Source organism: Macaca mulatta, chromosome 16, assembly GCF_049350105.2.
Source record: "Macaca mulatta isolate MMU2019108-1 chromosome 16, T2T-MMU8v2.0, whole genome shotgun sequence".
NCBI lineage: Eukaryota > Metazoa > Chordata > Mammalia > Primates > Cercopithecidae > Macaca > Macaca mulatta.
In genome coordinates, this window is record NC_133421.1 from 18,483,277 (window position 1) to 18,498,114 (window position 14,838).

At 56.5% G+C, this 14,838-nt stretch overlaps 2 protein-coding genes and 1 long non-coding RNA gene across 8 annotated transcripts in view; all 3 read right to left on the minus strand.

Moving 5' to 3' along the window:
* LOC144335349 (TBC1 domain family member 28-like) overlaps window positions 1-3,046 on the minus strand; it is a 38,213-nt gene extending 35,167 nt beyond the window's left edge. Inside the window, exons 1-4 of one of the 2 annotated variants that reach the window (XR_013406144.1) lie at window positions 2,906-2,970; window positions 2,554-2,629; window positions 2,295-2,377; window positions 392-531 (exon numbers count right to left, since the gene is read on the minus strand). Coding sequence is in view for 1 of the 2 variants with exons in the window: in XM_077970463.1 (XP_077826589.1) it covers window positions 2,554-2,628 (75 nt within the window). In the remaining variant the exon portion in view is untranslated. Of the gene's footprint in view, window positions 1-391; window positions 532-2,294; window positions 2,378-2,553; window positions 2,630-2,905 lie in introns of those variants that run through there. The other variant, XM_077970463.1, reaches the window with a different exon arrangement.
* A 114-nt stretch (window positions 3,047-3,160) lies between these two features.
* On the minus strand, window positions 3,161-5,036 carry LOC144335350 (uncharacterized). The gene is made up of 3 exons (XR_013406145.1): window positions 4,906-5,036; window positions 3,854-3,921; window positions 3,161-3,293 (listed from the first exon to the last, which is right to left on the minus strand). It is a non-coding gene; the product is annotated as an uncharacterized LOC144335350 (long non-coding RNA).
* A 4,465-nt stretch (window positions 5,037-9,501) lies between these two features.
* Window positions 9,502-14,838, minus strand: part of TNFRSF13B (TNF receptor superfamily member 13B) — a 31,459-nt gene continuing 26,122 nt past the window's right edge. For all 5 annotated transcript variants that reach the window (XM_015118723.3, XM_015118722.3, XM_077970456.1 and 2 more), the window contains 2 exons: window positions 10,742-10,927; window positions 9,502-10,228 (listed from right to left, as the gene is read on the minus strand). In XM_015118723.3, coding sequence (XP_014974209.2) covers window positions 9,978-10,228; window positions 10,742-10,927 — 437 coding nt within the window. In that variant the 3' untranslated portion in view covers window positions 9,502-9,977. The remainder of the gene's footprint in view (window positions 10,229-10,741; window positions 10,928-14,838) is intronic.

Below are 14,838 nucleotides of genomic sequence, written 5' to 3' on the forward strand. Positions count from 1 at the left end.
TGGCAGTGCGTTTTATTTCCTGACATCTTTGCTGTCAAATGAACCAGGATGGAGTTAGTGGAGCTGCCTGGCCTCCAGCAGCGGCCCATGGATGCTGCGTCCTGGGCTTCCAGGCCCTGAAGGAGCCAGGACAGAGCAGACCCTGGGAGCTGAGACTCTCTGAACTAACTGGAGCTGGTGATCTGGACTGGTGATCCCAGGACATGCAATCCTCAGGCCACAAACACCCCAAGTTTTGGTCGGGCCCCGGCCTTTAGCTGGGGACTTGGTGCAAACAGGCAATGGCCTCTGAGCCAAGATTGTGGTTCTTGGTTTGGGTTTTGGTCAAACGCTCATGGGAACAGAGTCCATCAGGAAAGGCTGCCCGTCCCAGGGACAGCCATGGCCTACTCACCACTGCCTGGGCCCACGGGCCACCCCCTCTGTCTCACCGACCACTCCTGATTCCTGGTCCCTGGACCAGCCTCCCACGCAGCAGGCACTGGCTCTTACATGCACCTTCAGGGCATTGACATGGGCAACTCTGTCTCACTGTAAGGCAACCCAGGCAGAGCTGAGGACCTGCCCGGGCCAGGAGCCATCCTCGTCCATGAAAGGGCCCCGGCCCTCCCCATCCACCCTAAGTCTCATCCCGGAACAAGGCACAGGGAAGGAAGGCAAGGGCCTCCCTGTAGAGCTGACGCCCATGAGACACAAGGACCCTGGAGAAGAGGGAGCTCGAGGCTGGCCTGGCAGGGGCCACTTGGGGCCCGTGGGGTACCTCGGCCCACACAGTGGGACTGCTCCTCCTGGGCTGGACGCAACACCCTCTGCGGGAGCTGAGAAAGTCCAGTTCTGAGATAGGATGGGTGCCGCCTAGGGCGGGTGGCCGAGCCCTGACTGACAGCAGTGCCTCGGGAGTGACCACATCACCCACCGGAGTCCAGGGAGCCTGGCCTGAGAGCTGCCCAGCGCCCTGAGGATGCACCTGGAACCCATCCCACCCGACACTCCCCACAGGCCTTGCAGGGTCTGACCTCCCAGCGTGCACCTGCCTCTGCCTGCGCCCTGGCCGCTGACCCTGCCTGTTCCCCATCGTCGCCCATCCTGCCTGACCCAGAGACTGTGACCCTATCTCCAGCCACCCTGGCCCTTCCCGGACTCTCTTCCTGTCAGAGCCTAGGCATGAGACCCCCAGGTCTCTAACTGGGCTGCTCAGCGCTGCTGGGGAGAAGCCTAGGGTGACAAGGGTGACCAAGGGCCCTGCAGGCAGTGGAGCTGGCCCCACCACCCCACCTACAGCCTCAGTGAGCTCTCAGGGTCATTGACTTTCAGCCCTCAGCCTCCTCCCAGCCACTGCAAAAACCAGGACGTGGGATGCCTGCCTGTCCTCCCCCTACTGTCCTACCTACCCCAACTCAGCCCCCCATCCACCCTGCACAGTGCTGACTGAGCCAGCGGGAAGCAGAGTCTCTGGAGGGCCACGCAGAGCCTTGGGGACTGACCGAGTCCCCTCACTGAGGGGTCCCAGGTGAGCCACTGTTCCCTGACCACCCCACCTGTTTTCCTCCCCAGACTATCACCTCCACCCTAGGCCATCTTGGTTTAGGTGCCTTCCAGAAGTGGCAGTTCTCACGGGCTCACCCCACCCCCCTGCCCCAGGCTCCTCCCTCTCTCCATCCTGTGAGTCCTGAGGGGTCGGCTCCAGGCTGGGCTCCCCTTACCAGGCCCAGGTCCTATCCCAGCACCACTCCCGGGGCCTTCAGCTGCACGCTGTGTTGTTCCCCTGGCCTCACTATGAGATGCCCAGGCCAGGTCCTACCCTTCTTCTCCCCCTGCCTCCCAGGGTCACAGCCCTTGCTGTCCCCATGCCCCACCCTATAGGATGCCTCAGCTGGGCCCCCTGAGCCCTTGGAGACCTGCTACACAACTGCCCACAGACCTGGCCAGGTGTCCCCTTGCCCTGTGGCCACCACCCTCAGATCTCACCAGGGCAGGCCCCAAGGGGACAGGGCCAGACCCTGAGGCTGCCCCCTCCTCTCCTGCTCATGTGGAGACCTCAGTGCTGAGAGCCCGGGGGCTGACCCAGCCCCTCTCTGACCCACTCACTCTCCCCAGCTCCCTAGATGGGCCTTGAGGCTCTGCCCTAACCCTGACCACGGGCTGGACCTGTAGGAGAGGCAGGGAGGAGTTCTGAGACCCTAGAGAGGAGATTGGCCTGAGCCGGGGAAACCTGCCCTAACTCAGAGAGACCTTTCTAAAAACAAAACCCATCCCTGAGGTGAGACTGGTGGGTGGGGGGACAGAGGACTCACCACATAACCCAGAGGCGACCGGTGAATTTCCAGATGTCAACATGCTCATGCTCCATGTCCACTGCTGCCCCAGCTCAGCGTCCCTGTGACCCAGCAAGGGCCAGGGAGACAAGGGCAAGGTGAGGGGCTTGGGGTCCTGAGGGCATGGACAGCCTATCTCCACCCTCTGATCCTGGGGAGCCCAGGACCCTCTGACCAGGCTCTGACCAGTAGAGGAACTGAGGCCCCACCTTCCTCAAGGAAGCGGCCTGACCTGTACCTGCTCATACTTAGTAATGATGATGTTGCCTTGCCCCTGGGTGCGCAGGATATCCGGCTCCTCATCCATCTCCATCCTGCAAGACAAAGTCATCCAAAGGCTGTGCTGCACCCGAGAGCTCCAGAGCACACCCGAACGGCTCCCACCAGACCCCCAAATGCTGGCCAGACAGGTAAGCCCCATTCCACCATTGCTCCCTGAGACAAGAGGCTAAGCCCAGTGGTCCCACCCCTGCCCTAGTCTCTAGAGTCCCTGCCCTGGACCAGGAGTGGGCTCCTTCCTGAGGATTTGAACATAGGGAGACCTGACAGAGAGGCCCATTGTTCCCAAATGCTCTGAGACAGGCACACACCTGCCCTGGCAGGACAAACAGTGTCCACCTGCTGAGGGTAAAGGGTCCACGATGGGCTGTTCCGGGCACCTGGAGGCAGTTGGGGTCAGGAACCAGACGTCTCTTTAGGATCAGCCTCCTGGGATCCTTCTGGGACCATGAAGATGCCCAGTTTTCTGTACGAAGCAAGACATCTGGTGACTGCTCCGTTCTACTCCAGTTCTCACTCACTCTGGCCAGTGAAGCCGCTTCAGGAACAACGCCAGCTAAGCAGGAGGGTGTTTAGTTTGGGGAAAAAATGACCTATCGGGTCCAAAGCAGCCTCTTTGCTTGTGGAAACCCCGTCTGAGGTGGAGGACGGCGGACTCCGCAATTCCCAGCTGTCAGTACAGGAGGGGGCTTCGTTTTCCTGGATCACCAAGAAAAAAACAACAGAACTCTGGGGCCTTGGTCCTGGAGAACACCCAGGGGGACCATCGTCCTTGAGAATACCTGGGACAAAGGGAGGACAAGGTCTCCAGAGGATCAGACAGAGAAGGTTCCAGTCCCCAAGCCCCTTTGACCAGGAGAGACAATCGTCACCCTCCAGGCAGCCCTCTAGAGCTCCTTCATTTTCCACAACTGCCTGAGGGCAGAGGGCTCCCCACCCCACTCCCAGATGAAGGACCCCATGTGTCCAGTGGGGCTCATGGGGACCATCAGTGACCGCACCTGAAGTCTGAGTTGGTGAGACCTCCTCCTGTGGGGACTCAGCTTCGGACACAGACTTAGACTGAGAATCACCCCCTCCACCCCATGAAGGTTCAGAACCCCAGGGAAATCTAAGGGAGGGAGGCTGGGATCTAAGGGAGGGAGGCTGGGATCTAAGGGAGGGAGGCTGCAGAGGTCAGGGCTTGAGTCCAGCATGGCACAGGGCAGGGCTGAGAGCACAGCCCAGGGTCACATCTGGGTCTCTGGGTCAGTCATTACCTCTCTGACTCCAGACATCTCATCTGTGGAATGGCTACATTTGGGAACAGCATCCACCCACGGAGTTGCTGTGAGGATGAAGGAAAAGACCGTCCACAAGGTCAGTGCAGAACCTGCACCTGGCGAGTGCTCAGGGATGCCATGACTCATCCCCACTATGAATAGAGGCAAAGAGGCTCCAAGGACAAACCCTCTGTCTGAGGTCATCCAGCGGCCAGCTGGCCAGGCCTCTGCTAGCCAGGCCCTGCTGAGCAGGCCCCTTGACTATTTCCCCACTGATCATACTTTCACTAAGCCCCAGTGTCCAAGTCTCTGCTGACCAGGCCCCCACTAACCCGACCCATGACGACCAAATCCCCCACTGACCATGTTCTCGATGACCAGGCCCCCACTGACCACGCCTCCCTGGCCAGGACTCTGCTGACCAGGTCCCCACTGCCCAGGTCCCAGAGCAGCAGTGCTCAAAGTCCCCTACTCAACTGCCCAAGGGCAGAGAGCTCTTCACCCTACTCCCAGACAAGGGACCCCATGTGTCCAGTGGTTCCCACAATGGCCATCAGTGACCGCACGTGAAGTCTGAGTTGGTGACACCTCCTCCTGTGGGGTCCCAGCTTAGGGCACAGACTTGGACAGAGGACCACCACCTCCACCCCACCCATAGGAGCTCTGTCCCAGTGGCTCTTCCAGGGCCAGACTGCACCCTTCAGGGGCTGGAACCCCGGGCAGATTTGGAATCCAGGGCAGGGAGGCCACAGAGGTCAGGGCTTTAGTCAAGCACAGCACAGGGCAGGGCTAAGAGCACCGCCCAGGGTCACATCTGGGTCCCTGAGCCAGTCACTGCCTCTCTGACCCTAGATCTCACCTGTGGAATGAGTACATTAGGGGACAGCACCTACCCCCCAGAGTTACTGTGACGACAAACGAGACAAACATCTATACCATCAGTGCAGAACGGGCACCTGGTGAGTGCTCAGGGACCTGAGGCCGGCACCGCCCACCAGGTAGCGACTGTCCCAGGTCAACAGGGAGGGAACACAGCAGGTCACACTCACCTGAGTCTGCTGATCCAGCCGTGCCTCTCACTCAGGAAAGCCTCCTCTGCGCAGAACCAGACACCGCTGTGTGTCTTGTCTCCAAGAGCCCCAGACACAGAAGGCAGCCGGGTAGGCGGCGGGGACTCAGCACCAGTGACATTGCGGGGTCACGGCACCCATCACAATGGGCCCCTGCCTGGGTCAGCAGGGCCCAGAGTCAGCGTCCTCCACCCCCAAAGCATCAACATGTGTGCATGCAGTGTATTTGTGAACGTGAGCGTGCACACGTATGTGGGTGAACACGTGTGCATATGGTGTGTTGCTTCTATGGCTGGGCCAGGTGGCCCCATTCATGTACACACTCAGGTCCTTGTCACTGTCATCCCCGGCCCTGGGCCTGTGGCCAGCATCAGAGTGTCCACAGGTGCTCCCCAACCTAAGCCCTCCCTAGGTGGGGCAGTCCTGTGGGTGGGGAGCAGAGAATTGAGGGTGGAGGGCAGAGGGCAGGCCCTCTCTTTAGCAGGGGACTCAGCTAGGGTGTAAAGTGCTAGGTCTGTGTGACAGGGCCAGATTCCACACATCTGCTCACCTCCTTCTCCCAGTAGCCCTCTGGGGTGACATGACTCATCTCCACTACAGATGGCAGCAAGCTAGTTCCAAGGACAAACCCCTGCATGAGGTCACCCAGAGGCCAGCTGGCCAGGACCCCACTAACTAGGCCCCCACTGACCAAGCCCCCCCAACAAGGCCCCTGTTGACCAATGCCCCCCCACAAGGCCTTCACTGACCAGATCCTGACTGACCAGGCTCTTGATGACCAAGCCCCCAGTAATCAGATCTCCACTGACCAGGTCCCCACTGACCAAGAAGATCCATTGACCAAGCACCCAATGACCAGGTCCTCACTGACAGTCCCTCAATGATCAGGCCCCCTGACCAAGTCTCTGATGGCCATGTCCTTTCTGATCATATTTTTTTGTGACCAAGTCCTAATGTCCAAGTCTCTGCTGACCAGGCCTCTCCTGCCCAAGTCTCTGAGCCATGGTGCTCAAAGTCTTCTTTCAATGACCCCCCTCAGTTCACAGAGCCACCCCTCCCCACATTGGCACCCATAGGCCAGGCACTGGGTGTCTTCTCAGGTCAGGGGCCCTGCTCTGGGACACAGGGAGGGACACTGGGCCCCAGGCTTTGGGTGCCCAGCTTCATGCTCACCCCACAAGACCCTCTGGGCCCATCTCAAAGGGAGTGGGGAGGTGGCCTGGCACCACCTGGACACACTGTCTGGGCCTATCCTTGAGCCACACAGCCAGAGGAATGGGGGGACGTTTGTCAGACCAGGCATCTCGCTCTGTTGGGTCTCCCAGGGCCCTTCCCTCGAAGCCCGAATCTAGAGACACAGCACAAAGGCTGCAGGGTGACCGGCCCAGAACCCTTGAGACTAGGCTGGGGACCACACAAAAACTGTCCCCAGACAGCCAGAAGACCCTTTGCTAGTTTCTTGGTACTTCATTTCTCACCAGCTACCTTTCCCTCACCAGGAATCCCGCTCATGCAGAGTCAATGAAGAGAGGAAGATGGTCACAGAATCCGTGGAAAGAAAGAAAACAAAAGATGGGTGGGGAGAAGAGTTGGGAGTGTAGCATTATAAGGGTCCTACACTATTCGTGTTATTTGAGGGTTGACTGTGATTAATTAAAGGTGTATCTTGTAGACAACCATTACACACACCGTATTATATATATATATATATATACACACACACACACAGAGACAGAGAGTCTTGCTCCATTACTCAGTCTGAAGTGCAGTGGCCCAGACACAGCTCACTACAGCCTTGACTTCCTAGGCTCAAGCAATCCTCCCACCTCAGCCTCCTGAGTAGCTGACACTGCATGTGTGGGCCCCTATGCCTGGCTGCTTTTCAAATGGTTTCTTGTAGAGACGGAATCTTGCTGTGTTACCCAGGCTGGTCTGGACCTCCTGGCCCCAAGCAATCCTCCAGCCTCGGCCTCTCAAAGTGTTGGGATTACAGGCATGAGCCACTGCACTTGGCTTACACATGTTTTTAAGAAGCATAAATACGAAGGTCAGTGTTGCCATGAAGTCAGGCAGGGGTTGGCAAACTATGGCCCACAATCCAGATGCAGTCCCCCTCCTGTCGTGGTGAATAAAGATTTATTGGAGCCACGGTTCCTCCCCTGTGTTCACTTCTTGTCTGTGGCTGCTTTGGGGCTGCAGTGGCAGAGCTGAGTAATTGTTGAGTAGGTGCAACAAAGACCACAGGGTCCACGAAGCCCAAGATGTTTACTGCCAGGTCCTTTTCAGAAAAATCTTGCTGAGCCCTGGGGAGGGGGCCAGGTGGCAGCGGGGAGGCCACTGGGGAGGCTGGTACAGTAATCCCGGCGAAAAATGATGGGAGCTCAGATTAAAGCGATCATGACAAGTGGCTGGAATCATGATGTACTTTGGGGATAGGACCAAAAATACATGGATAAAATGGACAGTATTTAGGTGTTTAGAGTTTCAGATTTTCTTTCTACCAAAGGACCCCTTTCTAAAAAAAAAAAAGTACAAAAGATCAATTTAAAAATCTGACCAAAGAGGCCGGGCGCGGTGGCTCAAGCCTGTAATCCCAGCACTTTGGGAGGCCGAGACGGGCGGATCACGAGGTCAGGAGATTGAGACCATCCTGGCTAACATGGTGAAACCCCGTCTCTACTAAAAAAAAAAACAAAAAACTAGCCAGGCAAGGTGGCGGGCGCCTGTAGTCCCAGCTACTCAGGGAGGCTGAGGCAGGAGAATGGCGTGAACCCAGGAGGCAGAGCTTGCAGTGAGCTGAGATCCGGCCACTGCACTCCAGCCTGGGCGACAGAGCGAGACTCCGTCTCAAAAAAAAAAAAAAAAAAAAAAAAATCTGACGAAAGAAACACCACCACAAGATTATTTGTGTGATTGGAGCTGGGGTTGAGCCTGGGTACCTTGTGCTTTCAGCCCCCCTAACACCCCGGCTGTTCCAGAGGCACCCTACAAAGCCCCTTGGGTTCAGACAAGCTGAACTTGAAACCATAGATTGGAAGGAATAGAAATCTGCGCATCTTTCACACAAGCCATAACATTCTAAGCCGCATCTTTGCAGCACACTGATGTGGGGCTACTTCACGCACAGCCAGTAAGTATCTGTGCCAGTGCTGGGATTTGTGTTCACCCTGTTATAAGAAGGCAGCTGCTTGCTTGAGGCATGACAGTGAGGAAACAATGCCACCCGGCTCTCACCAATGGCCGTGAAGACTGGCTGTACCATGGGCCAGACGCATGTCTTGGGCAGACACTTTTTAGATGCCAACTTGCCTGTAGACAAAGATGATGCAGAGGTGGCCACGGGGAGGGCCTGTGTGATGGGTTGAACTTGTCCCCTGAAATTCCTGTGTTGATGTCCTTAGCCCCAGTGCCTGAGAATGTGATCTTATTTAGAGACATCATCTTATAGAAATAAGTTAAAATGAAAAATGAGGTCAGTAGGGGGTACCCAATCTAACCACTGGTGTCCTTACTATAAGAAAAGGAAATGTGGACAGAGACACACAGAGGGAAGACAAAGTGAGGAGACACAGGGAAGGCCACCTACATGACAGGAGAGAGGCCTGGAACAGAGCCTTCCTGGACCACCCTGGAAAAGGACCTTCCCAGCCGACACTTTGATCTTGGACCTGCAGCCTGCAGGACTGTGAGACAGCGAGATTCTGTTGCTGAAGCTGCCCAGTCTGTGGTACTTTAAGGGAGCCCTAGCAAACCAACGCAGCCTGGTAGCCCACAGATGGTGAAAAGATGGAATGAGCGACGGAGGCCCAGGCTTCCTGTCTACACCTCCCAAAGTGCACTAAGGGATCCTTTGGTGTGTGCAGGTTTGCAAGATAATTTTGGGAGGTGCAGGGTGCATAATTTCAATGTACATTATTATGGATTTATCTTACTGTGAAAATGCTTCTATAGTTTACTTAAGGTTTACATGCTACTCAAGATATAGCTTTAAATGCTAACAAAAAGTGGATGCAGATGAAAACATTCTCTTGCTGTGGTCCAGGGAATCTCAATGTTTTTTTCAGAGACTCGCAGCTTTCAGCTAGAGTTGCCCTCCCCTTCGTGTCCACTGCACACCCCCACAACACACACACGTACCTAAATGCATGCACAGACACACATATGGACATACATATACACACATGCACACACATACATGCACACCCATATGCATGTACACACCTGCACATACACACACACTGTGCTTCATGCCCTCACTAAGGAGGCATGGAAGGGAATGTGTGTCTGTAAGGAAATGAAGACAGCTCAAGCCCCTGGTTCCCTGGGTGTTTGCACAGGCACCCTCCTGCAGACCATTCTTTGGTCTCTTTCTCTCTCTTAATGAGAGAGAAGTAGAACCCGAGTGGGTACCCAGCTGCCTAGCGCTCAACCCAAAGTCACAAGCTTCCTCGGGAGCCTGGTGAGATAGGGGCATCACAGGTCCTCCCAAACCGAGGGGGCAGGGTTCAGTGGAGCCTTGTGCCCAGGAAGGTGATAGACGGGACGTCTTGGTTCATCAAAGACCCAACCACAATGCAGTGAGGAAGGGCAGCCGCCAAAGGTTTTATTCTCCAGGAAGAGGGGCTCTCAGGGTCTGTGAGCAGGAGGCACGAGGACTTTATTGCACATGTGGTTAGGTGATGGCTGCACTGGGAACTGGGAATCAGAGTGTCCTGACCTCCTGCTCTGTCTCTCTCTCCCTCTCTGCCTCCTCTGTCTCTCTGCCTCTCTCCCTTTCTCCCTTTCTCCCTCTCTCCCTCTCTCCCTCTCTGCCTCTCTCCCTTTCTGCCTCTCTCCCTCTCTGTCTCTCTGTGTCTTTCCCTCTCTGCCTCTCTCTCTTTCCCTCTCTGCCTCTCTTCCTCTCTCTCCCTCTCTGTCTCTCCCTCTGTCTCTCTCTCTCTCTCTGCCTCCTCTGTCTCTGTCTCCCCATCTCTCTCCCCTCTCCCCACCTCTCTTTCTCTCTCCCCTTCTCTCCATCTCTCTCCCTCCTCCTTTCCCTCCCTGACCCCCATTTATGCACCTGGGCCCCCTTCCTGGGCAGGCACACACACAATGCCAAGACCACTGTCTGGGATGTGGGGGCAAGGCTGCAGGACTGTGGTCCTGGTGTGGCACCCCCACCTTCCAGCACAAGTGGGGTCGGGGGTCCCAGGCATGACTGCACTCTCCTGGGTGGGCGCCCTGCACTCGGGGAAGCAGAAGCTGCAGGTCTCCACTGGCTCAGGGGATGTGCCCACAGGGCTGCCAGCTTCCATCGCGTGATCTGCAGAGGCAAGAGTGGAGTGTGTGGGCCAGGCCTGGCCCTGCACCAGGGTAGGGGTGACGGTGTGGGCAGCTGCACTCTTCTCCGACCCAGGAGCTAAGGGCAATCACCCAGGCCAGTGTCAGTGTCCCCCAGTTGCCAACCAGAACCTGTGCCTGGGCAGGGGTGGGCAGGCAAATCTTGACTCTCACTTCAGTCCAGCACCAAGCCTGCCAAACCCCCCAAAGGGACACCTCCTCCCAGGCTTAGCCCTAAAGGCTCTGTATCCTGAGAATCCTGGGCCCAGGCAAATCTGAAGGCCAGCACCCCACACCCACCCTTCCTGGGTGCCACTCTCTTGGGTATCTGCCTGCCAGGATGTCTTAAATTGATTTTATCAAGCTACAGCAAATAACAGGGATGAGCCCTGGGCCTCTCCACTTAGAAGCAGGGGCAGTGACAGGATGGAGGGATGGCCCGAGGCTTGTCACCCAAGTATTGAGAAGGGCGAGGACCCCAGTTTCATGAACTCACCCTGGGAAGACTTGGCCGGATTTTGACAGGACCTTGAGCGGGGCTGGCAGGAGCAGGGATCCCTCCTCTTCTTGAGGAAGCAGGCCACTGTCACCAGGAAGCAGCAGAGGACGGCACACAGGCAGAGCCCCAGCGTGCTGTAGACCAGGGCCAGCTGATCTGCACTCAGTTTCAGCCCCGGGAGAGCTGCAAGACAGCGTGAGACCCCTCTCTGCAGTGCCTTCTCCTCTTCCCACTCTTAGATTTAGGAATTTCATAAAGTGACAGAGCTGCCAGGACTCTTAGGGGTCATCAGTGCCACTCTGACATTTACAGGGGGAGATGGGAACTTGGGGTGAGCTGGTGTCACTCCACCAGTCAGTGGCTGTCCTTCCTGTCCAGTGCCCAGATCTCAAAGAGGCCTAACGGAGGAAAACAAGACCCCAGGACCTGCAAACTTGGTGCCACATATCCAAGGCTTACCTGCTCCTACTTGCCTCTGGAATCAAATGCAAACAGTGCCCTGGAGGCATGAGCAGGTGAGACCCTGCCAGCCCTCAGAGCACAGACAGAATGCCGGGCTACAATTTGTTACTAAGCGGAAATGAACTGCATTGATTCAAGGAGGAAAACAAAATATTTGTGCATATTTCAAACATTTCAACATGAGGTTCTGAAACCCAACTGTTCAGAAACCATGCAAGTGTTCAGAGACCATGCTTACAGCATGGTCACCTGACATCGTGTGGACCATCTGGGCTGGGCTGGGCCTCATTCTATCCAGGAGAGTGCCATGGGGGCAAGGCTGTGCCACTCTGGGCCTCCACCTCAAGAAGACCTGACAGCCTCAGTGTTTGCTCCCTTGGGCCTGAGCCACCACTCAAGAAGTCCAGCTGGAGAGTCCCAGTGGAGAGGGACAGGCCCTGAGATCAGCTGGAGGAGAAGCAAGACCTGAATATCCCAGCATCAGAGTCCAGCCTCCAATAGCTCCATCCCCAGCACCATCTGCATAACAGACCCCAAGCAAGAGCAGCAGAAGACCCGCCCAGCTGAGCCCTGCCTCCCCACAGAGCCACACAAGGTCACAACATGAAGATAAGAATCTGGGGACGAGTGTCCAGATCCAGTGACAAGTGTCCTTATACAAGAAGAGAAGGGAGGAGACACAGGCACGGGAAAGAAGCCATGTGGAAGAGGCAGAGATGGGAGTGATGAGGCCACAAGCCCAGGAGGCCTGGGGCAGCCGCCAGAAGCCGGAGAAGGCAGGGAAGAATCCTACCCTGGAGCTTTCAAAGGGAGCAGGGCTCTGCTGCTGCTTGGATCTCAGACTTCTGGGCTCCAGACCAGAAGACAGAGGATCAGTTTGTGTTGTTTTAAGAACCTAACATGTGCACACTGTCATAGCAGCCCCAGGAAGTACAGCCTATCCTAGGACAGAACGCACCCAGCCAGGGTGACAACCCCTTCAGTCCTGGGCAGGGTTCTGAATGCTCAGCAAACCCCAAGTCACTGAGGCCCCACAAAAGCCCTGGGAGGTCAGAGTCATTATGACCAATTTAGGTGGGGACAGCAAGGCACAAGTAGCCCAGATGCACATAGGTTAATTCTGATGTCACAATTTGTTCAATATTTAGATTTCAGCACTAGGGTTTTTTTCCTAACCTTATGTGCTTTGATGCATTCCAGAACCTTATTCCCAGAAGGGGTCATGGGCACCCCCAATGTCTGCAGGACACAGAGGCTGAGCAGTTCCATGACTGACTACTTCCAGTTCTTCTTTTTTTTTTTTTTTTTGAGACGGAGTCTTGCTCTGTCGCCCAGGCTGGAGTGCAGTGGCGCCATCTCGGTTCACTGCAAGCTCCGCCTCCTGGGTTCACACCATTCTCCTGCCTCAGCCTCCCGAGTTGCTGGGACTACAGGCGCCTGCCACCATGCCCATCTCATTTTTTGTATTTTTAATAGAGACGGGGTTTCACCTTGTTAGCCAGGATGGTCTTGATCTCCTGACCTCGTGATCCACCTACCTCGGCCTCCCAAAGTGCTGGGATTACAGGCGTGAGCCACCGCGCCTGGCCTCTCCCTCCAGTTCTAATCTCATGCCAATGCACTGTCCCTCTGTCCCTTCCCAGGTCCTTGTCATCTCTGGTTCCTATTATTGCCAGAAATAGCTTCTCACAGGGCTCCTGCTGCCATCACCACCATCCAGAGGCAACAGGGCGCTCTCCCACAGCTGTGCTCTGACCCCTTGTCCCATGGCTGCCCCTGTCCCCAGCAAGACATCGGCCTCCCAGTCTGGCACATGGGGCCCACTGTCATCTGGCATCTGGTCCCTCCTGGTGCCATCTCCAACCATCCCTGAATGCTTGCTCTTCCCAGCTCAGTCCTCTGCAGCCCCCACACTGGGGGACAAGGTCCTGCCCTTGGTGCTTTTCCTCCTTCTCTGCTGGACAGATGAGCAGCCCCACCCACTGGGGCAGGCTCCCTGGGCCACCTGTTCCCCTCAGGGAGACACAGACACTACATACGCACCTGCCCCGGAGCCTAGGCAGGGAGCTCCTTGCATCGGCCTGGAGTTGTCGCAACAGAACCCCACACCAGACTCCTCTCCTGCTCAACATCTCAAGCCATTTTCAGTCCAGCTTGGGGGCCTGCCCTGCTCTCCCCACGAAGCCCCATGTGTGAGCAGCAGGGCCTTCTGTGCCCTCTTGGTGAGCATGTGGAGTGGTCAGTCTCCACCTTCAAAGCAGATCTGGGGTGGGGTTCCTCCTGCTTCCGTGGAGTGGCCACCACACTCCTGTAGGCTGGAAGCCTGAGAGGAAGGGATTTAGCCCATTCTCCAGCACAGAGCCCCTCACAGCCTCCCAACAGCCCAGTTCGCTGCTCCTAGCAGCACCTGTATGTGCTGTTGCCTCTGCCTGGAACCCTGTCCCCACCGTGTGGCTTCAACATAGTTGCTTTTTGAATGAGCAGTTCCAGCGCACAGAGCACGTGCTCCCCAAAAAACGTATTCTCCCAAATCACCCTCACAGCAACTCTATGAAGGTGAACAACTCCAGCTTCACAGAACTAAGGCTCAGAGAGGGTCGGTAGCTTGCTCCAGATCACACAGCTTGTGAGGGACATAACTAGGGGTTTGGCTCCATATTCCACACCCCCGCCCCAGCCTGCCCTAAAGGCTCCTCCTCCGGGAAACCTTCCTTGTTCCCGTGTCATCTGCAGCTGGGTTACGTGGCCCCCATGCACTGAAAGGAATGTGTCATCTGCATGGCTTGTCCACTGCCTGGCCTTCCACAAGACGGTAAACTCCATGGGTCTGGGACAGGAACTGCCTCATTCTCCCCGCTCCCCATGCACAGCAAGCCTGCCACAGTTCCAGGTTCAACTAAGGAGGGGCAGTTCTGAATGGGATGCAAGAGAAACCTGGAGTCAGGGTGAGGCGGGACCTGGTAGGGCTGGAGATGGGGGACAGCAGATTTTGGGGAGCCCATGAAGAGGGCAGAGAACAGGTCAGCCCTTCCACCGTGTGCAGCTGGACAACTTGGTCACATGGTGTCCTCTGCTCCCTGCCCTTAAATAGGTCCATCTCTGGGTCCCTCCCCTGGCCATGTGGCTCTGTACTTCCTGTTTGCAATCCACAGCAAGCTCCCCTCCTGCCCCACCAGCCCATGCAGGCATCGGAGGTCAGAACAGAATAGACCTTAGCCCTGGGCCCCTGGAGAAATACAGGGCAGGGCAATGCACAGCGACAGTCACACAGTCACCAAAAGCCACGCCATGGCACAAGTGTGGCAACTGATGCAGGGTGAGGCGTGGTAATGCCGACCCCACTGGCACCAACACGTCCTCACACAGCCCCCAATGCTCACAGCCTGGGGCTCCATCCCTGGAGCCAAGATGAGGCTCCAAGGTTCTGCCCAGTGGCCTCTGGGAAGGGGGCTTGGCTGATGGTCACACAAAATAAGTGGCTAACCTTGTCCCAGGGACAACAGTTCACCCCCAAGGAGCAATAGCCCTGTGGACACCACTTTGGGTCATTTTGCTGTTGCAGAGGGGACAAACTTTGGAACCCCCAGACTGTGCTCAAATCCCAGCTCAGCCATGCACTCGATGAGTGACTG